Source organism: Geotrypetes seraphini, chromosome 11, assembly GCF_902459505.1.
Source record: "Geotrypetes seraphini chromosome 11, aGeoSer1.1, whole genome shotgun sequence".
Lineage (NCBI taxonomy): Eukaryota > Metazoa > Chordata > Amphibia > Gymnophiona > Dermophiidae > Geotrypetes > Geotrypetes seraphini.
The window spans coordinates 48666820-48692113 of NC_047094.1; the positions used below are offsets into that span (position 1 = coordinate 48666820).

The 25294-nt window shown below is 41.7% G+C and overlaps 1 protein-coding gene across 2 annotated transcripts in view; it reads left to right on the forward strand.

Annotated features, from left to right (window-relative positions):
• The window catches only part of WDR90 (WD repeat domain 90), a 247472-nt gene that overhangs the window by 33712 nt on the left and 188466 nt on the right, over window positions 1-25294 (forward strand). For both annotated transcript variants that reach the window (XM_033914400.1, XM_033914401.1), the window contains exons 7-9: window positions 13459-13529; window positions 14151-14260; window positions 20541-20786. In XM_033914400.1, the coding sequence (XP_033770291.1) occupies window positions 13459-13529; window positions 14151-14260; window positions 20541-20786 (427 nt within the window). The remainder of the gene's footprint in view (window positions 1-13458; window positions 13530-14150; window positions 14261-20540; window positions 20787-25294) is intronic.

A 25294-nucleotide genomic window follows, 5' to 3' on the forward strand; every position in this document is an offset into this window, starting at 1 on the left:
CGGCGGCCCCTAGGTCAAAGACCAGCACTCTAACTGCGCATGTTCCAGTTCAGCAGGAACTTGTCTAACTTTGTCTTGAATCCCTGGAGGGTGTTTTCCCCTATAACAGCTTCCAGAGCAGCGTTCCAGTTTTCCACCATTCTCTGGGTGAAAAACTTTCTTACGTTCGTACAGAATCTATCCCCTTTCAACTTTAGAGAGTGCCCTCTCGCTCTCCCTCCCTACCCTAAGTTACAAGGGTAAATTGAAACTTGAAACCCGGATTGGTTGCTGTTGGAAGCAGGATATTGGCCTAAATCAGGGGTCGGCAACTTTTTTACAGCAAAGAGCAAACTTATCCAAAACATTTGAACCAAGATTTACAGAGCCGTAAGATGTAGCTTCTCTCCCCTCCAAGCCCTCACAGGTCTTTGCACCTCTCATCCATCCTTCCCTCCCTTGCCTTTCCTCCAATTCATAGCCAAGGTTCTCTCCCCTCTCCAGGTCCCAATCCCATGTGGTTTTATCAATGGTCGTCACTCATCAGATAACACTTATACATTTTCTAACATCATTTCATTAATACACAACAAACCTGCACATATTGATCAACAGATATTAGCTATTGGCCTAGATGCTGAAAAGGCATTTGATATGGTCGAATGGCCTTTTCTTTTTCAGGTAATGCAGTGGTTCGGGTTTTCATCTAACTTTATCCAACGAGTTAGATTGCTATATACCGCCCCCTCCACCAAGACACTAATGAATGGTGATCTTTCACTTGAATTTAATCCCAGTCGAGGTACCAGACAAGGTTGTCCGCTTTCTCCTCTCCTATTTGACCTTGCATTAGAGCCTTTACTTATAGCCATCCGGAATAATTCAGACATTCACGGATTTCTACACCAGAATCAGGAGATAAAAGTATCAGCTTACGCCGATGATATCCTGCTTTATATCTCTCCCACATCTATAACTCCCCTCTTATCTACAATAGAAAAATATTCCTTGGATTCTGGTTACAAATTGAAATAAAAATAAATCCATAATCATGCCCCTAAATTGCCCAGATACAAAATATGAGTCTCTTCAATTGGGCTTTGAATGGTCAGATTCTCGTATGAAATGTCTAGGGATTCTCTTCGGCCCAACTATTGAGGAGTCTGTTCAACTCAACACTGAATACCTGATAGATACAGTCGAATCCCTCACTCAAAAATGGTCTCCATTGAACATAGAAACATAGAAAGATGATGGCAGAAAAGGGCCAAGGCCCATCAAGTCTGCCCACACTACAGACCCTCCCCTTAAGATTAGCCAATGTTTTGCCCTGACCCACGTAGGGATCCCACATGGGCGTCCCATTTATTCTTAAAATCTGGCACGCTGCTGGCCTCGATTACCTGTACTGGAAGCTTGTTCCATCGATCAATCACTCGCTCTGTGAAGAAATACTTCCTGGTGTCGCCGTGAAATTTCCCGCCCTTGAGTTTGAGCGGGTGCCCCCTTGTGGTTGACGGGCCTCTGAGAAGGAAAATGTTATCTTCCACTTCTATACGTCCGGTGATGTATTTAAACGTCTCAATCATGTCTCCCCTCTCCCTGTGTTCCTCGAGAGTGTAGAGCTGCAAATTGTTTAGTCTTGCTTCGTATGAGAGACCTTTAAGCCCTGAACCCATTCTGGTGGCCATCCTTTGGACCGACTCGACCCTCTGCACGTCTTTGCGGTAATGTGGCTTCCAGAATTGCACGCAGTATTCCAGATGAGGTCTCACCATGGTCCTGTACAATGGCATTATGACAGCAGGCTTTCTGCTGACGAATCTTCTACGGATGCAATCCAGCATCTGCCTTGCCCTTGAGGAAGCCTTCTCCACCTGATTGGCAGATTTCATGTCTGCACTAATGATTACTCCTAAATCTCGTTCCGCTGAAGTCCTGGTCAAGGTCTCCCCGTTCAAGGTATAAGTTCTGCACGGGTTTCTGCTACCTAGGTGCATGACCTTACACTTCCCAGCATTGAAGCCCAGCTGCCAGGTTGAGGACCAGCATTCCAATGTACGCAGGTCCTGCGCCATACTATCTTGTAAATTGCTCTCGCTTACCATATTACATAGTTTGGCGTCGTCGGCGAATAATGTTACTTTACCTTGAAGCCCTTGAGTCAGATCTCCTATGAATATGTTGAAGAGGAGCGGACCCAAGACCGAGCCCTGCGGCACCCCGCTGGTCACCTCCGATGTCTCAGAGAAAGTACCGTTAACCATCACCCTCTGAAGTCTGCCACTCAGCCAATCATTGACCCATGCCGTTAGAGTCTCTCCTAACCCCATCGATTTCATCTTGTTTAACAGTCTGCGGTGTGGGACGCTGTCAAAAGCTTTACTGAAGTCTAGGTACACTATGTCCAGTGAATCTCCTTCGTCCAGTCTTTTTGTTACCCAGTCAAAGAAGCTGATGAGGTTTGATTGGCAGGACCTACCCTTGGTGAATCCATGTTGATTGGGGTCCCGTAGATTCCCTTCGTCCAAGACCGTGTCCAATTGGCGTTTGATCAGTGTTTCCATGAGTTTGCATACTATCGATGTCAGACTCACCGGTCTGTAATTTGCAGCCTCTGTCCTGCAACCCTTTTTGTGCAGAGGAACAACGTTAGCTGTTTTCCAGTCCAAGGGGACTGTCCCTGTACTCAGTGAGAGATTGAAGAGCACGGCTAATGGTTCTGCCAGGACATCACCTATCTCCCTGAGCACTCTGGGGTGCAGATTGTCCGGTCCCATGGCTTTGTCCACCTTGAGTTTTGTTAGCTCAAAGTAAACCTCGCTGGGTGTGAATTTAAAATTCCGAAACGGGTCTTTTGTGTTTGACTGTGGCTTCAATTGAGGGCCGGACCCTGGCGCCTCGCAGGTGAAGACCGAGCAGAAGTATTCATTAAGTAGTTCGGCCTTTTCGGGATCCGATTCTGCGTAATTCCCGTCCGTTTTTCTCAGGCGTACTATCCCGTCTGTGTTTTTTTTCCTGTCACTGATATACCGGAAGAAGGATTTGTCCCCTTTCTTAATGTTGTTTGCTAGAGTTTCTTCCACTCGAAGTTTGGCCTCCCTGACTGCCGTTTTGACCTCTGTGGACTTGATCCTGTGTAGCAGTTGATCTTCGCTTTTCCCCGTGCGTTTGAAGGAAGCAAATGCGTTTTTCTTCTCCTTAACGAGACGTGAGATCTCTGCGGTGAACCACTGGGGTTTGTCTTTTCTTCGCCGTTTATGTGATGATTTTATGTAACGGCCGGTTGCCTCGTGTATGACAGATTTCAGGGATGACCACATATCCTCCACATTCCCTGTCTCAGTTTGGTCCTGGAGCGCCTGATGGACGAAAACTCCCATGCGTGCAAAGTCTGTTCCTCGGAAGTTGAGTACCTTTGTTTTAGTGTTTGATCTATGGAAACCTTTCCTCAGGTGGAACCATACCATGTTATGATCGCTGGAGGCTAGCTTATCTCCCACGAAGACTTCTGAGACGCTTTCCCCATTGGTGAGTACTAGGTCAAGGATCGTTTGGGCCCTAGTGGGCTCCATTACCATTTGATTGAGGTGTGCTCCCCTTATGGAGGCTAATAGCCTCTTGCTGCCGCTGGTTGTTGCTGAAGGTGTGCTCCAGTCTACATCCGGCATATTGAAGTCTCCCATTAGTACAACGTCCCCCCGTAGAGTGATATTTTCTATGTCTTCAATTAGTTCCGTGTCCTTGTCTTCCGGTTGTCTTAGAGGTCTATATACTACACCAAGATACAGGCATTTTTCTCTCCCTCTGGCCAGGGATTCCCCGGTGGGATTCCCCGGTGTACTTAACATCCGTGATTCTGGTGGTTTTGATGCCTTCTTTAATGTATAGCGCTACCCCTCCGCCTAACCTGCCCTCTCTGTCTCGACGAAGTAAACTGTAACCCGGTATAGCCATATCCCACCCATGAGAGTCCGTTAACCAGGTCTCGGATATCGCCACCACATCTAGGTCGGCATTCACTATCTCGGTCTCCATTTGCAGAATTTTATTGCCTAAACTGTGTGCATTGACATACATGGCCCTCCATCCCTTGTGTTTGCTAGGGCTGTCATGCGTATTATGGGTGCTTACCTTGGGCTCAGAAGAGCGGTTGTGTCTCGCCTCCACATGAACCTGTCATGGTGGGGCAAAATTGAGTCAATTCGTATGGTAATTGCCCCTAAGATAATCTATGTTATGAGCATGCTTCCATTTCTTCTCCCTAAACAACTATACAAGCAAATTGATACTCTGTTATCCCAATTTTTATGGAACAAGAAACATCCTCGAATTGCCCTGGCAAAACTGAAGGCGAGTAGATCTCACAGTGGAGTAAACTTTCCCGGTTTTCTCCACTATCACCATGCTTTCATTATTCAACATTGGTCTCGGTCTTTAACATTTCTTTCTCTAAATCCCGTCCCTGCATGGATAGATTTAGTCTGAACCTCTCATGGTCAACTTAAACTCCAATGCATGGCTTGTCTCACCTTGTCTAAAAATGAGCTTAAGGATCCAATACTTGCCTCTTTGAAAACGGTTTTGACCTCCATTGACAATGCTCTCCCAGTACCATGGTCCGCCTCCAAGCTGATTCCCATATGGAATAACACTCAAATCAGAATACAGAATAAAGTGCTCTTGTGGCCCAAATGGCAAAGAAATGGTATCCATTATCTTCAAGACTTATTGGATCACAACAGATGGCTTTCCTTTTCTGAACTATCTGACAAATTTCATCTACCCTCAAACCAGTATTTCTATTGGATGCAATTCCGACACTGCTTAATGAAAGTATTTCCTAATATACTTGACCTGAAAGACACCCTGAGCCTTCTCTCTCACAACACAATATTGGCCGAATTTGGTGGCAAAGCCACTCTGTGGTATAAATTACTCCAAAAAATATCCACTGATTCTTCACTCCTCAAAGAATCTAAATGGACTCATGAACTGAACCTGCCTTCAGATGCAATAGACTGGTCAGCAGTATGGTTACAACTTTTTAAATCTATCAGATCAGCATCCTTACTGCAATCTATGTTTTTTCTACTACACAAAGCCACTTGGATCCCTCTTATCTCATAAGATTGACCCATCCATATCTCCCAATTGCTGGTCTTGTCAACTCCAACCTGGTACTTTAACACACCTTTTATTTTCATGTCCCCTCCTTTCAGGTTACTGGTCTAAAGTATGGTCCACCATATGTTCCATCTTGTCTATTGATGAACCTCTAGCATTCTGTATAATAATATGCATGTCACAGGGTTTACAGACTACTCTGGATAAAACTTCAGCTAAATTGTTCACTTTATTAATGTCTTTGGCTATCCAAAATATCCTTTATAACTGGAAGGATTTATCCAAAGTTGACTTTCATACTTGGTGGAATTCTGTCTGTCTGACGGGTAAATGTGAAAAAGTACTAGCAGAAAGGAATAATCGCTTGATACAATATGATCAAATCTGGTCCCCACTTACCCGATACTGTGATTCTTCAAATTAACCCATTTCTCCCTTTAGTTATAAACTCTGATTCCATAATACCTATAATCTCATTTGTTTATGTGTCACTTATCGTAAATCAATCTTTTCCCATGTATATACCTCTGTATGTAATTGTTATATGCACAGTGATGTTCTGCTTGTTCCTATTGTACTATGATTTTGTACCCTTTTTTTAAAAAAAAAAAACTAATAAAACTTTTTTGAACACACAAAAAATAAAAAAAATTCACTTTGATTCGTATTTGGGGCATACACATTAAACAAATCCAAGGTATTATTTCCCAATCTCATTTTTACATGTACCCACCTACCCAAGGGATCAGAATCAATCAACTGAAAATTAGCTGTACACTTTATTTATTAATATGGCAACTTCCAACTTTTTTGACTCCACCATTGATAGGTGCGTCTCTTGTATATAATATAAATCGGCATTCTGCTGTTTCAAGAAGGCAAGCATTCTTTTTTTTTAATTTGAGTGTTAAGGCCATTAACATTTAATGAGAAAATTTTAATCTCAATTATAAACACTAATATTCAAATATGTAATCCAACATAAATATTTAAATTTATTTAAATTAATATGAATAGACACTATTACACAGTTTTTAAAACTTTGAAAGTTAAATTTTTCCTTTCCAAACCCTCCCTTCTCTACCTTTTCTCTCCCCTTCCCCCCCCCCCAAATCACTATTCCCACCCCTCCCAAAATAATGAAGTAAACTTGGAAACGCATCTATGGATTCAGGTCATGAGAAACCCCTAACAGGCTAAAAATATTATTATTTGAATACATTAAGCTAACCAAATATATTATATAAATCATAAATAGTGCCGTATTAATTTAACTATTGAATTCATATTTCTATGTACTTATAGGATAGTTACAATTTCATAAAAACAGAAATAAATAAAATACCCATATTGATTAAGGCATATAACTTTCCCAAATATTATACCCTAAATTATTGAATTAATAGTTATTATATATTTTACAGTTATAATTAATTTTATCAAATCCATTTTATAATTACCTTGTTAAACAAATATATTGAATTAATCATACTATAATCAAACATATGTTCATTTACTTATAACATATTCATTTTTATTCAATTACTTCTCTAAGCTAAATCATATTTAATACATTTGATAATTCATTAAGTATAAGGGATATCCCTTTGGACTATCTAATACATACTAATATATTATTCTTGAAGATAGCGAATAACTATTTCAATCACCTTATGGATTCTTTTGTAAGTAGTTTGTTATTTTCTATCTAACCATAAAATTCTCATTAAAATTATTCTTTCTTTTGATCAAAAAACATTTTAAATTCTAAACATAGTTTCTTTGAATCAAATCTCAGAATTCATTTTGAAGGATGGTATTTTTCCCGCTATAAAATTATTCCAAGTGTCCAGAGATTCATTCAAATCTTACTGAACCTTTAGATTGAGCAGATAAATTCCGAACAAAAATCTCCAATTTTCATTCCTATTATCTTCCCTGTCTTCTTAGGCAAGCTCCAAGTGATGATAAACAGGCCCAAAACTTAGATGCTACAGAACTTTCTCTTGTGATATTGACAATCTATTGGACGATGACAAATATCCTCTGGTTAAAATTTATGAGGACCTATAAGATTCATATCCTTTTCCAATCCTCTAATTTTTATCGCTTTGACGAATCTTGCACTGCTTACCTCTTCTTAGATCCGAGAACACAAAGTCCGTGTTAGTAACGTGAAATCTTGCTGTGATAAGCTAAGACACACCCTTATATGTCAAGCCAGAAGCAGGAAGACAGCTCTACTCAAAAGACTCCCCCGTCTTATTTCACACTGCCCCCTAGTGACCTTTTTTTTTAAACTAGGCTGTCTTTATAGTCACAATATCTTTTATTCAAAAACATTATTATATTTTTTATTTGGAATTAAAATAACAATTCCATTCTTCTATCCATATTCCAAAGTTATTTGCATATATCCTGAACGATCCATTAGGAAACATTCTAAAGAGAATTTTAACCTCAAAAGCAGTTAAAACAGTTTATTCAAAATGTTCCATTATGCACCAATGTCACTACATAAATATAGCTTCAAGCTTCAAAGTAAAACCTAGAGAAATAAAACAAGCCAAAGTACTGGCAAATCATGAATAAACGTTTCATTCAATATAACCATGACACTAATAAAATTGATGTTTGATATAATATCCTTTCATAAAGACATCGGTTCACATTTTTCCAGGAATTCCTGTAATTTTGTAGGGTCATCGAAATTTAAAGTTTTATTGTCATATGTTACCCTCATTATAGCAGGGTACATCAACCAATATCTAGCACCAAGAGATTTTAACTTTGGCCACATTTCCAACTGTTGTTTCCTTTTGTATGCAGTATTCCTAGCATAGTCAGGTACAATATGTATTTTCGAATCCTGACACTTTAGATTTTTATTTTCTTTTGCTAGTCTGATAATCTCCATAACTTGTTGATGTCTCAAAAGTCTGAAAATTAAAGGATTTGGGCCCTGTTGCTGCTTAGATCTCTTTGCAGGAATCCTTTGAGCCCTTCCAGCTCAAGTGGAAATCTCGATTTAATAGGCAGGATCTTCGGAGGAAATTTTCTAAAAAGGCAATCGGGTCTTTTTTTTCCACTCCCTCTGGTATCCCGATAATCCTCAAATTATTTATTTTTCCTCTATTAATACAATCTTCCAAATCTTTCGTTAGATTCCGTTAGATTTCCGCTCACTCGGAAGACAACTGAAGATCAGGGAGGTGAAGGTGGCCTTCTCTGAGATCCTCCCAGTACCAAGAGCGGATGGAAAGAGACAAGGGGAATTGCAAGTAATCAACGCCTGGATGAGACGATGGTGCGAAGAAGAAGGCTTCGACTTCGTGCGCAACTGGACGGCGTTCTGGGGAAAAAGCAAGTACTACAGAAGGGACGGACTACACCTCAACAAGGAAGGAGCAAGAGTTTTGGCAGGCAACATGAAGAAGGCAATCGAGAAGGCTTTAAACTGAAAGATAGGGGAAAGCCGACAGTCGACCACCGGTCGATGACACGGATAGCAGGATGCCCCGACGAAGAAGCCAAGGACAACTACTCCTACACAAGAGAAGACAACCTCACAGCCAATAAGGGAGAAAAAGCAGGAAGGGACAACTCAGACACAGGAGGGGACGACCACACAGCAAACAAGGGTGATAACACAGGAGCAGTAAAGGATACCGTAATTGAAATTACAGGGACAGCCAAGAGTAGAAGGTCCAAAAAGGTAACACGAAGGGAACTTAGATGTATGTATACGAATGCTAGAAGTCTAGGTAACAAAATGGGGGAACTAGAGACAATAGCAAGACATGACATATTGGATATCATTGGCATAACAGAAACATGGTGGAATGAAGAAAACAAATGGGACACAGTACTACAGGGATACAAACTGTATAGAAGAGATCGAGTAGGGCAGAAAGGTGGAGGTATTGCTCTATATGTTAAGGAGGAAATAGATTCTGTTGAAATGGTTACAACAGAAATGAAAGAGAAGCTTGAGTCACTCTGGATCAAAATTCCTGGTCAATATGGCGCAGATACGAAAATTGGCCTTTACTATCGTCCCCCAGGACAGGCGGAGGAAACTGACTCAGAAATGATGGAGGAAATCAAACAAGAATGCAAGACAGGCAATATAATTATATTGGGAGACTTCAATTTCCCAGGGATAGACTGGAAACTAGCAACCTCCAACTGCGGCAAGGAGGCCAAGTTCCTGGAGGTGCTAGGGGATTGCTTCCTGGAACAAATGGTAAAAGAGCCGACAAGAGGCAACGCCACCTTGGACTTGGTCCTAAATGGTCTCACGGGACCGATAACAGAAGTGGAAGTCATGGTTCCACTGGGAACGAGTGATCACAATGTAATCAACTTTAAACTTGACATCGGGAAAGGGAAACATGCCAAAACCTTAACCACCACCTTGAACTTTAAAAAGGGTAAATACGATCGCATGAGAGCCATGGTAGAAAAACGACTCGAGAAGATGGTGGACAAACTTGAAACGGTAGATCAGGCATGGTCCCTACTGAAAAATACTATCACAGAAGCACAAGATCTCTACATTCCGAGGATTTCCAAAGATCGGAGAACAAAGAGCAAAAGAGAACCGGCATGGCTTACCATACAGGTGAAGGAAGCCTTAAAAGAAAAGAAGGACTCTTTCAAAAAAATGGAAAAGCATAAAGACAACCGAAGCCTGGAACAAACATAAAGATAATCAGAAGAAATGTCACAAGGCGGTGAGGGATGCAAAACAGGAATATGAGGAAAAAATAGCCCAGGAGGCCAAACACTTCAAGCCCTTCTTTAGATACGTGAAAGGGAAAAAACCTGCAAAAGAGGCAGTGGGACCCCTGGACGACCAGGGAAGAAAAGGGTACATCAAGGAAGATAAACAAATCGCAGACAAACTAAATTCCTTCTTTGTGTCCGTCTTTACGAAGGAGGACACCTCAACAATACCTGAAGCGGAGAAAGTGTTTGCAGGAGAAATAGAAGACAGCCTCACCACAGTTGAAGTGGACTTAGACCAGATATACTATCAGATCGACAAACTTAAAAGTGACAAATCCCCTGGACCGGATGGAATTCACCCGAGAGTCTTAAAGGAATTGAAGGTTGAAATCGGAGAGTTATTGCAAAAACTTGCAAACCTGATAATCAGAACTGGACAGATACCGGAAGACTGGAGGATAGCGAACGTCACCCCAAATTTTCAAAAAAGGATCGAGAGGGGAACCAGGCAACTATAGACCTGTGAGTCTTACGTCTGTCCCCGGCAAGATGGTTGAAGCACTGATCAAGGATAGCATAGTCCGGCACTTGGACGCACACGACTTGATGAAACCCAGTCAACATGGATTCAGGAAAGGGAAATCATGTTTGACGAATTTACTCCAATTTTTTGAGACCGTGAACGAGCAAATTGATAGTGGGAAACCGGTGGACATAATATACTTGGACTTCCAGAAAGCGTTCGACAAAGTTCCACACGAAAGACTTCTCAGGAAACTACAAAGCCATGGCATAGAGGGGGATATACAAAGATGGATAGGCAAATGGCTGGAAAACCGAAAGCAGAGAGTGGGCATAAATGGGAAGTTCTCCGACTGGGAGAAAGTGACTAGTGGTGTACCCCAGGGCTCGGTACTTGGGCCGATCCTTTTTAATATTTATATCAATGACCTGGAGGAAGGAACATCCAGTGAGATCATCAAGTTTGCAGACGATACAAAACTATGCCGGGCAATCAGATCGCAGGAGGATAGAGAGAAACTCCAGAGCGACTTGTGTCGGTTAGAAACATGGGCGGAGAAATGGCAGATGAATTTCAATGTGGAGAAATGCAAGGTAATGCATTTAGGCAATAAGAATAAGGAATACGAGTATACAATGTCAGGTGCAACTCTGGGGAAGAGTGAACAAGAAAAGGACCTGGGTGTACTGATAGATAGGAGCCTGAAGCCGTCGGCACAATGCGCGGCAGCGGCAAAGAAGGCAAATAGAATGTTGGGCATGATAAAGAAAGGAATCTCGAGTAGATCGGAGAAAGTTATAATGCCGCTTTATAGGGCAATGGTCAGACCACACTTGGAATACTGCGTCCAACATTGGTCTCCCTACCTAAAGAAGGATATAAAACTGCTGGAGAGGGTGCAGAGACGAGCAACAAAACTGGTGAAGGGTATGGAGAAACTGGAATACGAGGACAGACTTATAACACTAGGATTGTTCTCCCTTGAGAAAAGGAGACTGCGTGGGGATATGATCGAGACCTTCAAAATACTGAAAGGAATCGACAAAATAGAGCAGAGAAGATTATTTACATTGTCCAATTTGACACGGACTAGAGGACATGTAATGAAGCTAAGGGGGGACAGGTTCAGGACTAATGTCAGGAAGTTCTGTTTCATTCAGAGAGTGGTTGACACCTGGAATGCCCTCCCAGAGGAGATTATTGCGGAATCGACCGTCCTAGGCTTCAAGAGCAAACTAGATGCATATCTCCTTAAGAGAGGCATATAAGGATATGGATATAAGGATAAGGATATAAATTAAGCCAGGTGAACACCTGGCAGGGCCTCCGCGTGTGCGGATCGCCGGACTTGATGGACTGAAGGTCTGATCCGGAGATGGCAGTTCTTATGTTCTTATGTTCTTATTATTTTCTTATCAATTTTGCACTGCTGTATCTCATTCTCATTCGCTTCCGTTCATTTTTCCAGTTGGTCCAGTTTGAGATCTATAATATCCATATTTTTCGTGAGGTTTGCTACCTTATCCTTAACTCTTGAAGTGCTTTTGAATTATTAGAGACAATATCTTTAATTTGCCGGAGCTCCGCAAAAATATAATTTCTTTCCTCTTTTGGTAGTGGTACTTTCGTTGGCGTCGCCGGTTCCGGCTTAGATCGTTTTGCGGTTGCCTGAACCCGACATTTCTCCTTTCTGATGTTTATTTGATGCCATATTAAGCTCCGATCTCGTAAATACAGGTAATAAAGATAATATAATATATTATCTTTTATGAAGCCTATTACCACGGAGCTATTCAATCACCCGTCCATTCGGCTGTGGATCCAAGCCACGCTTCAGCTTTAATTAGTAGTGATACACTATGAAATTTAAATTTATGGATCAAGCTCTTTGCAGCTGTATTTTGCAACAGCTGGATCCTGGAAATGGAATTCTTAGTCAGACATAAGTATAATACATTGCAATAATCCTTGAAAAATAAAAATTTAGTAATTTTTTGCATGTCATCCAAAGAGAAATAAAAAATGGATCCTGTGTAATGTACAAAGTTGGAGAAACAACTGAAGAAGATTGTTATATTTAACAGTCCCCTTTCAACTCCTAAGCTTTGAACCTCAGATTGTATAAGAATATTTTGACCATTTAATACTGGGTTAAATACTAGAACAGTAGAGATTTGCTATTCACTCATAATAATGTTGTCTTATCAGAATTTAAGGCAATGATTGGCCATAGAGCTAGAAATGATCAAAAAGCATTCATTCAAAAATGTTTTGAATGGTAATATTTAAAGGAAAACCAATCTAAATGTCATCCATATAAATGAAATAAGACAAACTTAAGGTTTTGTGCTCTTCCGTTCCCCCTCTCAAATAAAGAATACATTAAATTGGGGTCAACAGGGATCCTTGTGAAACGTCGCAGCCTGAACTCCAAGTGGATGAAACTTTATAACTACTGTTTTTTTAAGAAGGCAGAGAAGAAGAAATTACTGAACCAGATATTCAGAGAATCAAGAAGTCCCAGTAAATCATGAAACGACCAGGTCAAATGCAGATGAAAGATCCAGTTGCATTAAGATGGCAGACCGATCTTGATCGATCAATAATATTGGTTCATTAACTAATGAAAACAAACAAGTTTCAGTACTGAAATTTTCTGAAAATCAGTTTGCATATCATTTAGCAGATAAACCATCAATGCTTTTCCTATTTTAGCAAGAAAAGGAATATTAACTATAGGATAGTAAATTTTGGAAGATATTAGTTGATTTAGCAGGGTCTTTCAAAGTTGGCTGGAAAGGTATAGTACTTATACTGAGTGGAAGACATCCTTTCATAAACATTTGGTAGCCAGAAGGCCTACTTGCAGAATACATTTTAACATTGAGACTGGGCAAGGGTCCAAATCACAATTTCCCTTGCCAGATTTCAAAATAGTCTTGGAGAGAGTGTCAGGATTTACTTCACGAAAAGTGTATCAGAACCAATCAGCTGGAATATCATCACTTCTATCAATGACAGACTCATCAGCTTTTGGTGATGATTGATTATTCAACATCTGTAATCTGATGCTGATTTCTTATTGTTTCTGCTTCTAGATTTCCTTCTGATGGCTCCAAGCTGCCATATGACTCCATTCAAAAAGGATGTACCAGTCCCACTATGCATGGTAAGAAAATAGAAGAGCTTTTTCTACACAATCTGTGTATTGTGTTCACTGAATAATTCTTATTGATTTACCCAAGTGTGCCCCTGCCTGCTTCTGTGTTAGACATTTGCCTCCTTTAGTTGTCATGTGACTCACTGTAGTTGGTAAGTGCAAGTTTTGCACTTCTTGAGAATAGGTTTAAGTAAGTGCTTGAAATCTGTTTTAATTGCTGTATTGTCGTTTGGCAAATAAAAATCTAAAAAGTGGAAGAGTAAAAACTGTTCTGGAGAAGGCATTTGCTAGTGCTCCTTCCTTTGTCCCTTCACTCAATTTGTAATTAAACTCTGGAATTTGTTGCCAGAGAATGTGGTGAAAGCAGCTAGCTTAGCAGAATTTAAAAAAAGATTTGGATAATTTCCTAAAAGAAAATCCATAAGCCATTATTAAGAAGGGCTAAATCCACTGCTTTATTCCTAGGACAAGCAGCATAAAATCTGTTTTCCTCTTTGGAATCTTGCTTGCCAGGTACTTGTGACCTGGGTTGGCCACTGTTGGAAACAGGATACTGGGCTTGATAGAGCTTTGGTCTGTCCCAGTATGGCAGCTCTTATGTTGTTATGTTATGTTTTCTCTGGAATTCAGGTGCCCCTCTGCTAGAGAGTCCTTCTCGCCAATTGCCTCGCTCAGTGACCATCAGCAAACCCATCCAGGATCGCGTGTCCCTTATCCAACAAATTACCACACCCAAGACGGTGAGTGTGTATAATATGAAGAACTAAGAACTGCATCTGTTTCCCTCAAATCTCCCTCTTCCTTTCTCCCAACTACAGGTTCATTTCCTCTCAGTGCCTAAAGATACAGGAGAGTATAGGATTGTATACATTTGTCTGTTTTAATAATGGAAACATATGCCTTTATAAAATAGACTTCTAGATTTATACTCAGTAACACACTGGTTCCATTACAGATGTAAATTGACCCATACACTTGTATTTCATAAAATACAAGTAGAAGTGCTTATCCTGCCCCAAATCAGGTATTTCTCAGTAACACACATGCATATCACACACATTCATTGATAGTCCAGGGGGAATTTTGTAAGCACCTACGTAAGCATAAATTCCTTTGAAAATTATCCCTTGGTGTCATGTTTAAGTTAGGGCTGCAGATTTAATGCGTTAATATTGCAATTGACACATTAATTTTTTAATGCCCACTAAAGTATTTAATTGCGATTAACGCGGCAGGCTGAAGGCTGGCTCTTCTGGAAGTTACAACACGTTCAGATGCAATTGCCTGTTTCTGGTTCCAGCAGAGTCAGCCATAGGCTGCCTCTCCATCCTTCCCATGAAGTGTTTGGTCTGTCACAGCTTTTTCCCACCCCTGGGCCAGCATGGAGGACTTGCCCCCAGCAGACTTGCAGCAGGATTGGGTCTCTGCTGTCTAATGACAGAAGGTGGCTAGCAGGCGGATCATCGCTTCTGCGCCGCATTAGTCAACAGCTGCAGTTTTAGCAAGGCCCTGTGTTTACATGCTGCTGGCAGGAACATTTTGCAGTGGACCGTGGAAGAGTCCTAGGTGAGGCAGCTGTAAGCCCCACTCACAGCACACCCTTGCCCTTTACTTCTGTGAGATGCCGCTATGCACTGAGCTCCTTTGCAGGCTCCTTGCTCATCCCACCACCCCCCATCAACTCGCAACAACCTGGTATCGCCACCGTCCTGCTCTAGAGCGGCTCCAAGTTCTGAGCCCACCAGAACAGCAAAGATAACTCGTATGTCGTGGAGGCTGTGCTGCAGATGAGACCTGGACCTGGGCGGGTGGTAGGTCTCAAGGTGGGGTGAGGAAGAAATTCAGGAGAAAGGAGTTTAAAGAGTCACGAGGAGGGAGATGAAAGGGTTAGGAAAGGAAAGAGGCATCAAGGGGCTAAGGAAGGTTTATTTTTTATTGCAGCGGAAGAGGGAGTAGATGAAAGGGGGGTGGGGGAGAGAGTGCAGACATTGAGTGGGGAGGGTGGGTAGATGACAGAAAAGGAGAGGGCAGACATTTTTAGATGACAGAGAAAGGGAGGGCAGTTGCTGTTGCATATTGCATGTATAGGTAAACATTTTTTTAAAGAGGATGGAGCAAAAGGAAGATGGTGCCCACAGAGGGAGTGGAGAGAAGAGAGGGAGAATTGTTGGACCCCCTGGGGGGAGGGAAGAAATAAGCTGCTAGCAGGCATCTTTTAATCATGCAATTACTAAGCTGCGTTAGGTATCAGTCTGGTGCTGCATATTAACCGCTTATGGATGAAGACTTTGTGCCCTGTTGTTATGGTCATGTGACAAGGGGAGTTTGACTTCATTGGACCCACATATTATGGTCATAGAAAGGTCATGAGAGATCATCAGTGTTTCTTGAAGTTCTCGTGGGTAAGGGGTCATTATTGGTTCCAGGCTTTGTCTTTTCAGTCTTGCTGCAGCTCTGAGGAATTCCAGGATAATAGTGGCTATGAGAGGCTAACTGAACTACAGTCAAAGCTCATCACCTGGTTTTGTTTAATTTTGTAAATGTGAAACAGTGAGGACCGCTGGGGATTGTCAGAGCTTCCAGTCTGCATCCCTCTGCTAAACCAACAATATCCAAGCTAGAATATAATAATTTAAATAGTGAAAGATTGTATTTTATCTCCAAGCAAAATAGCTTCCACACACATGGGTTGCAACTAATGAAAACAAACTAATAATAAGCCTAATAGATGCTGGCACTGTCATCTTGAAGCTGGATATTTGGGAGCCATTAACAAAATGCTGCAATGAATGAATACCATTTTTCCCCTTTTAAAAAATGGTTTTCTTATGAATGCAAATTGAATATAAGGGAGGGAGGAATATGGAATCTGAATTAAATTTTGATAGGCTATTAAGTGATGTATTATGAAATGATGTTATATGCTATTACACTTATTGTAAGTTTTAAAAATCAATAAAGAATTTAAAAAAAGAAAGAAAACAAACTAAAACTCATAATGCTTTAAAATGGCTGACTTTGCACTACACTTGGAGTGATGGCTGAAATCATAATTCCACAGAGAGGCTTTATCATCTGAAATTTGCTGGCTTAATTTATTTGGAGCATTCTGTTTACCGTATAAACTATTGTGCAAAATCATAACTGCAGTATCAAAAAAAGCATACTAAGAGTAACCCTGGGACTACCTTGCAATCTCTGGTGGTCCAATGGTGTAGTCAGAGCTTGATCGATGCCCCACTTAAAGTAGCCTTTTTGAGAGTAGAGCTGGAATGGGCAGGAATAACTGGGAATTGCTTCTACCCCAAATACACCCCTAGACCAACAGGTATTGTAAGATAGAACTAGGGAGAGGCACATGAGGGGGAGGGGAGGATCCAGGAAAAGTAGGAAAATCTGTTTGGTGGGAGGGAGTGAAACAAATTGGACAAAGCACAAATTTTCAGCTTTGTTTGAAAAAACATGGTCAGTTTTGGACAAAACCAAAAACATGGGTGAAAATTAAAATAACCTTTCAGCTGAAACTGAAATGGATAGAAAAAGGATTTGACACTGAAACTGAAATTTGGTTGGTCTCTAGTGGCTATCTTCTGGGTGGAAGTTCATTCAGTCTCTGGTGAGGATTTATAAGGCTATGATGTAGTGGTGGTTGTTGCATTTGTTCTCCAAGCACAATAGAAGTCTTTGCGTTTGGAGCAGGAACGTTTATTATGTTTATTAGATTTTTGATATACCGTATATTCTCAAATATAAATTGAAATTTGGGGCAAAAAAAAGGACCAAAAATGGAGGTCTTGGTTTATATTTGGGTGAGTGCTGTCCCCCCTCCCAAAACCTGTTGCAGGCCTTTGCGGGGCTTCCATGAGACCTGGTGGTCCAGCGATGGGCTGGGACAGGATGGATCCCTTCCATCTCCTGTCCTGGCCGACTATACTAACTTTTACCTCCCTCCCCCTCCCTGGTGTACCTTTTTAAATCACTGGTGGTCTAGTGGTGGGCTGGGAAAGCAGGGATCCCTCCCGCCCCTGTCACAGTCAATTCTAAGAATGTTTACCTCCCTTCCTCTTTCCCTATGTACTTTTAGTATCCCTGATGGTCCAGCATTGAACTGAGGCAGGAGCGACCTTCCTTCGCTGCTGTCCATACAGAGCCACTAGCTGATTGGCTACCGCGTGTTCGCACTGCCTTTAAATGGGGGATTTTATGTATTGATTGTTTTTGTAAAATGTTTCTTGTTGCCAGCCACTTGAATATCTGTCATTTTAATGTGTGACAGTTAAGCATGCATCACTTGAGTAACTATATCAATTAAGTGTGGCATAACTTGAGCAACTATGTCAGGTAAGCATATGTCAGTTGAATATGACGTTACTTGTACTGAAAACCGTTTCAGTTTACGGAGACTGAACCAGAACTTACGCAGGTAAGACTAGTCTCAGGGCACTAGTCTTTGACCTAAGGGCCACCGCGTGAGCGGACTGCTGGGCATGATGGACCACTCGTCTGACCCAGCAGTGGCATTTCTTATGTTCTTATGACTGAAAGCTGCTGAGTTATGATGTCATCACTTGAAAACCCTATATAACCCCCTGGCAGTCAGTATTTCTTGGTCTCCAGCATGTGGTAGACTTCAAGTCTCGCAAGCTGCTCCATGCAGTCTCAGCAGCCATTTAAACATCTTTGGACCAGTGTGGCTCTCAATAACGGGGACAGGAAAGAGTTGGCTCTTTCCTGTCCCCAAAGAAGCCATTAGACCACTAGGGTAGGGTGCAGGGTTGCATCGGGATTGCACCACGGGGAGGGGGTAGGCTGGTGGGAGGTAGGGAGTGGTGGATGGCAGGGGAGAGGAAAGATATGGATGGATGGTGGCTTGAGCATCGGAAGGAGCAGAAAAGGAGTTGGGCTCTTTCCTGCCCTTGAAGTAGCCACTAGACCACTAGGAACATAAAAATGTAGGCTTGCGGAATGTGCCCTGGATCTCCATTACCACAATATTAAGAACATAAGATTTGCCGCTGCTGGGTCAGACCAGTGGTCCATCGTGCCCAGCAGTCCACTCACACGGAAGCCCTTAGGTCAAAGACCAGTGCTCTAACTGAGACTAGCCTTACCTGCATACATTCTGGTTCAGCAGGAACTTGTCTAACTTTGTCTTGAATCCCTGGAGAGTGTTTTCCCCTATAACAGCTTCCGGAAGAGCATTTCAGTTTTCTACCACTCTCTGGGTGAAGAAGAACTTCCTTATGTTTGTACGGAATCCATCCCCTTTTAACTTTAGAGAGTGCCCTCTCGTTCTTTCTACCTTGGAGAGGGTGAACAACCTGTCTTTATCTGCTAAGTCTATTCCCTTCAGTATCTTGAATGTTTCAATCATGTCCCCTCTCAGTCTCCTCTTTTCAAGGGAGAAGAGGCCCAGTTTCTCTAATCTCTCACTGTACGGCAACTCCTCCAGCCCCTTAAGCATTTTAGTCGCTCTTCTCTAGACCCTTTCGAGTAGTACAATGTCCTTCTTCATGTACGACGACCAGTGCTAGATGCAGTATTCCAGGTGAGGGCGTACCATGGCCCGGTACAACAGCATGATAACCTTCTCTGATCTGTTCGTGATCCCTTTCTTAATCATTCCTAGCTCGCAGTTTTTTGAAGTAGTCGTTCATGCAGAACCTTGTCGAACGCCTTCTGAAAATCCAGATATACAATGTCGACCGGGTCACCCTTGTCTAGCTGCCTGTTTACTCCCTCGAAGAAGTGTAGCAAGTTCATCAAGCAAGATCTTTCTTTGCTGAAGCAGTGCTGGCTGGTCCTCATCAGATTGTGTCTGTCAAGGTGATGAATGATGTGGTCCTTTATCAGCGCCTCTACCATCTTTCCTAGTACCAAGGTCCGACTCACTGGTCTGTAGTTTCCCGAATCTCCCCTCAAACCTTTCTTGAAGATCGGTGTAACATTCGCCACTTTCTAGTCTTCAGAATCCTTCCTGATTTGATCAACAGATTGGCTAGTAGTTAAAGCAGTTCAGCTATAGCCCATTTCAGATCTTTGATTACCCTCGGATGGATGCCATCCGGTCCTAGAGATTTATCGATTTTAAGCCTATCAATCTGCCTGCATACCTCTACTAGACTGACCGTCAACCCTGTCAGTTTCCCGTAATTGTTTCCTGCGTATAGCCTGTCGGCTTCCGGTATGTTGTGTATATCCTGTTCGGTAAATACAGACGCAAAAAAATGTGTTCAGTTTGTCGGCGATGGCTTTGTCCTCCTTTAGCACTCCCTTTATTCCATGGTCATCCAATGGCTCCAACTCTTCCTTCCTTCCATTGCTACCATGGCACTACTGTTCCCATGGCACTACTGGGGAACGGCCAACCGCTACCGCTGGAATACTGGACGAGAACGGCAATTCTTTCCTATTTCCGCATCATTCCCTAGTAGTTTAGTCTCTACATGTTGGTAGAATAATACAAATTAATGGAGCTGGTCTGAACTGGTCTAGAGCAGTGGTCTCAAACTCGTGGCCCGGGGGCCACATGTGGCCCGCCAGGTATTATTTTGAGGCCCTCGGTATGTTTATCATAATCACAAAAGTAAAATAAAACAGTTTCTTCATCATGTGTCTCTTTAGCTACAAATTACAATATTATTATTAAGACTTAGCCAAAAGGAAAGATTTATAAACTATAAAGAGTTTTACCTCGTGCAAAATTGTCATTTCTTTAATAAGACATTAACTATTTTTAGACATTAACTATTTTTTCTGAGGCCCTCCAAGTACCTGCAAATCCAAAATGTGGCCCTGCAGAGGGTTTGGGTTTGAGACCACTAGTCTAGAGGGACTCAAAGAAAATTAGCAGGTAAGAACTAATATACTCTTATTGTTCATCCCCCAGTGGTTCAGTGTATTGTGATACCTCTGACCAGCACTCAGTCTTTAGGGGGGATAAAGATTGTTTGCTCTGATGTTTTGTGGTGCAAATGGCTCTTGTCTGATCATTGTTCACAATTTTTGAATTTTATGCAGAGGCCTCATCGGACTCCTTTGCTTGTAAAGAGTATTCCTGAAGTTCATTTACAGACTTCTTTACATCAGGAGCAAACACCAGCTCAAGACACAGATGAATTCAATGAAGAAGCCTCCAAAGATGAATTAGAAGCAGCTCACAGATCTACAAGTCAAGTGTGGCAAGCAGAAGATGATGGAATCCATGTGTATGTCCAAAATGAAAGTGGTGTCAACAGCCACAGACAAAGGACCAATTCAGAGGAGGTAAACATGATGGTTTATACTCCAGGGTTACATTTAAGGGATACATTTAATTTTCAAGTGACATATGTGGATAAAAAAATGCTGTGTGGGCATTAATTGCCTTTCTGAAAATTGTCATTTGTAGAAGTCCACACATAGCTCCTCAATGTAGACGTTTGACCACATTAAGAAAAGGCATTCCCAAAGGCATATTGATAGAGGAAAGGTCTATTCACAGAGCACATTTTCTTATCTCTACTTTAGTGTTGCCAGAAAAAAATTCATCCTGTTGAAAGATTAGGTGCAAATGAATGTACCTGTTGATAAAAAGTGCGTACAGTCTTTGTTTCAATGCAGATAGTTTTTAGGTAGCACCCTAGGGGAGCACCTTCTGTGTATCTTTGTTAAAACTATTACTGTAGGCCAACCTGGTAGCTCAGTGGCAATGCTGCATGTAGCCATCCAGAAGACTGGGTCCATTTCTTGGATTAGATCTTTGGCCTCTGAGCTGGCTGGGCCGGAGAATACAGCAGAAGGGAGCAGCCATAGCATTTTGGTGGGAGAAGACCCCACCTATATTTCATTGTGAATCTGGAGTCCATCTTACTCCCCTCCCCTCCCCTCACTGTAATAGGTAGGCTAAGCTGGAGGGGTTTATTAAATAGGGGAACCTCCCACCCTCCGGGCAATTGTGAATGAAGTCTAGTGAATGAATATTTCTGCAAGATCTGTGTTAGACATATAGGCAGCTTATTAGAAAATTAGCTTTCACCTGATGCTTATATTACATTGTTTATGCAGTTTTCTAGCTTTTTTGTTGGGTTGCAATACCAATTGAGCTGAAAGTTCTTTTTTTTTTTTTGGTAAGTATTTTTATTAGAAAGGGTACAACAACAGGGCAACAGGCAATACAAAAAAACAGAGACTCAAATACAGATAAGCAGGAAATAGACAATAAAATGCACATCCTCTACAGCTATGTACCAAAGCCAAACTGGTAGCACAAAGCTAAAAGACAACAAGGCAACAACAAAGAGAGATCGACATCCCCCCACAAGGGAAGACACCAAAAGAGCGAAAACAAAAAGGAAAGGAAAGAGGGGTGCGTCCCCAGTACCATAGAAAGGCATAGAGAGACAACCAGCCCCACAAACCCCCATAAGGGAGAATGGGAAAGAGAAGTACAAGCCCAGTCACCCAGCTGACCCTTTACATTTTTTATTTTTTTTTTAAATTTATATATGCAATTTTAAATAAACATACAATATAAAAATGCATTAAGAAATAGAAAGCATATTGCTAATTACAAAAACAAACCACTAAATAATATTTCCCATTTGAAATTCAAAAAGCAAATATATTCATAGCAACTTTCTCTGTAAGTCCTCAATTAAAAATAGGGAGAGGATAAGGAAAAAGAGGCACATCTCAGAAAAAAGAAAATAATTTAATTAAATCAATAATGACAACAATGACAACGTCTCGCCGCCTAAACTACTATAATCTTCCACTTACTAATAATTATTATAATAATTATACTCTTTCCCCCTGACCCGATACCTGTACCTGCATTTTACGCTTGTTCTCAAGAAAAGCCTCCAGTTGTTTGTGGTCAAAGAAAAGATATCTATTTGACTCATATAATATTAAACATTTACAAGGAAAACGCAAAAAGAAATGAGCACCCAGGGCTATCACCTGAGATCGTAGAGCCAAAAATTGCTTCCTTTTCTCCTGAGTGTCTACACAGACATCAGGGAAAACCCAAATTTTACCTCCCAAAAACAATTTATCAGAGTTACGAAAAAACATTCTCATCACCCAGTCCTTGTCAGATTCAAAAACAAATGTAACTAGGAGTGTGGCTCTTATACACTCTTCTTCCAAAGATGTTTCTAATAGTTGTGTTACATTTAAACTGTCCATCGATAGTTCTCCTTGGGAAGAAGATTGTTGTTTCTTCCCCGGCATAGAATAGACTCGAGAAAATGGAGGCACAGTTTCCTTTGGAACCCCCAGAACTTCCATCAGATATTTCTTAAGCAGTTCAATGGGGGCTACAGTCCTGGATTGAGGAAAATTGATAAAACACAGATTCAACCTACGGGTATAATTCTCCATTTTCTCCATTTTATTCCTCAGTCCAGTCATACCTTGTCCATAAATCAAGGTATTAGATTTTAAATCCTTAAGACTTTGTTGAACTTCCTCTACTTTTTTCTCAAGCTCAAAATTCTTTGCCTCCTGGATGACAATACGTGTTTTACAGTCTTGCAAGGAATTGTCCACCAAAACCTTATTTCCAATGAAAATCTTCTCTAAACGAGCTACAGTGTCCCAGATAGAGTCTAAAGTAACATGGGGAGGTTTAACCAGAGGTGTAATTTGCTGCTCACCAATATCCTGCCGCTGATCTAGTTTCTCAGACCTGGAACTCTCTCCGTGCCTCTCCTCTGCACCTCCTACAGCACCTTCAGTAACCAGGTGGAGCTCAGAACTCGCTCCCATATTGTCTCCCAGCAGACTGGTTTCTCCTCTCATGCTCCGGATACCACCCTCCTCCGTTGAAAAATCTGCAGCGCCAATCATAGCCTGCGTGCTCAACGCTTGTTCCGGCAGCGTCACCATGCCTGGGTCAGAGGGTGGAAGTCGCTCCTCCGGGCTCAGCGTGACATTGAGCTCGGGTAAGGCCACCCCTTCGCCAGCACCCGCTCCGGGGATGTTTGCTGTTCGGACTACGAATCTCTCCATGGTGGAAAGGGGAAGAGGAGAGGACTCGGAGGGGTAAGTCCTTACTTTCCCCTTTCTCTTACCCATGTTAATGTAATTCAGAACGCTAAACAGCGGAAGTAAAATAAATTCCAACAGTAGCCTTCCTCAGCGTGGTTACCGGCGAGACGCCATCTTAACTCCTCCCCCCTTTACATTTTTTATAAGAAGAAAACACCCACCCACAACCCAAACAACCCTCCAGCCAGACATACAAACAAGCAGACACTCCACAAGCAGAAACACACACCCCAATCATTCAATAACCCCCCAACCCACCCCTATAATGTGCGACCAAGAGTAACTGCAGAAACACCTGCCAGAGTGCCAGATATGCCAACACCTCAGGATTAAGCGAGTGTTTGTAATAGCTAAACTCAAAATGAGCCAGTTCAGACATCTGTCCCAACCAGCTTTCAGAAGGGATGTCCCCAACTTGGGTCCAGTGATGCAGTATAGTTCGCTTGACAGGCAAAAAGATCAAGTAGATAAAGCGCCGCTGGGGCACTGTAAGGCCCTGAGCCTCCAATAAAGTCTGGTCCCCTAAAAGCAGCGTCTTATAATCCCATTCCAACTCAACCTGCAAGACCAAGCGAAGCTGCGCAAAGGACGTGTTCCACAAAGTGAGGGTGGGACATGTAGAAATATTTACGGTCCACTAATCAGGTACATAAACAAATACGTGCCTGTTAGTTTCTAGGGAAGACCATAATCTCATCCAGGTTCAACTCTTTGCCTATTTATACGACACAAGACCAAGGCTAATGAGAAATACTTTTATTATGAAAATAGAAAAATATAATTCACAAGCCAGCAGCAATATCTAAATATTGTTCACAAAATATCTGATTACATATATGAAACTCAGTACATAATTATCACAACACACTTGCTAGATAACTAAGTAAAATTACTTCTTACACACACTAAACAATTCTTTATAAATAATAATTATTCCTGATTAGCAGCAAACTATTACAGTTATCACCAAAAGTAGCTTTACAAGCCTTATCCTATATCACAATCGGATGCACTTATCTAACCCCAGCTGATAAGATAATAAGTTCCTTATTCTCACCATCCAGTTAGGCCTTGGAATCAGGTGAAATGGAAGACATCTCCTCAGCTTAGCAGATGTAGAAATCCTTTGGTTACAGGAACAAGTGTTCGTCAGCCACTGGTAAAGCTGTAATTTATTGGCAGCAAAAGTTTCCTTGAGGTGATGGAATTCAGATCTGTATAAGGTCCGATTCACTCTCTCTCAGGCAGAGAGTCACGAGGTAACTGTTCTGGTCTTAATTATTATGAAAGAGATGCGTGCAGAACACCTGTGATGAGATGCGAGTTCACCCACACCCAAAACACAGACTAATCATAATTAGCACCTTTTCACTTGGATCTCGTCAGATGATTTCTCCGGACCAATCCAGAAACAGATCTTAGATGAATAGCCTTTCTGTATAAAGTCTCTTACAGGCTGGGAGACACATGCGCCTTTCGAGAGATAAGCACAGCATAGGAGTATAACTCCCCCAAGATTCACACAGTCTAAGCATGAAGGCATAGATGGATGTCCTTGACTAGAATACAGTTCTGGTACATACCCAGAATGCATCAGGCAGAAACAGCAAAGATGTGTTCTTTCTCTTCTTGCTAGGTTCAGGCTGGAAAGATTTCTTGCAAATAATGGTTCAGGCTTGATGATGTCAGAGAGGCCTAACCTTTAGATGCAAATAAGGAAACACCCCTACAGACGCTCC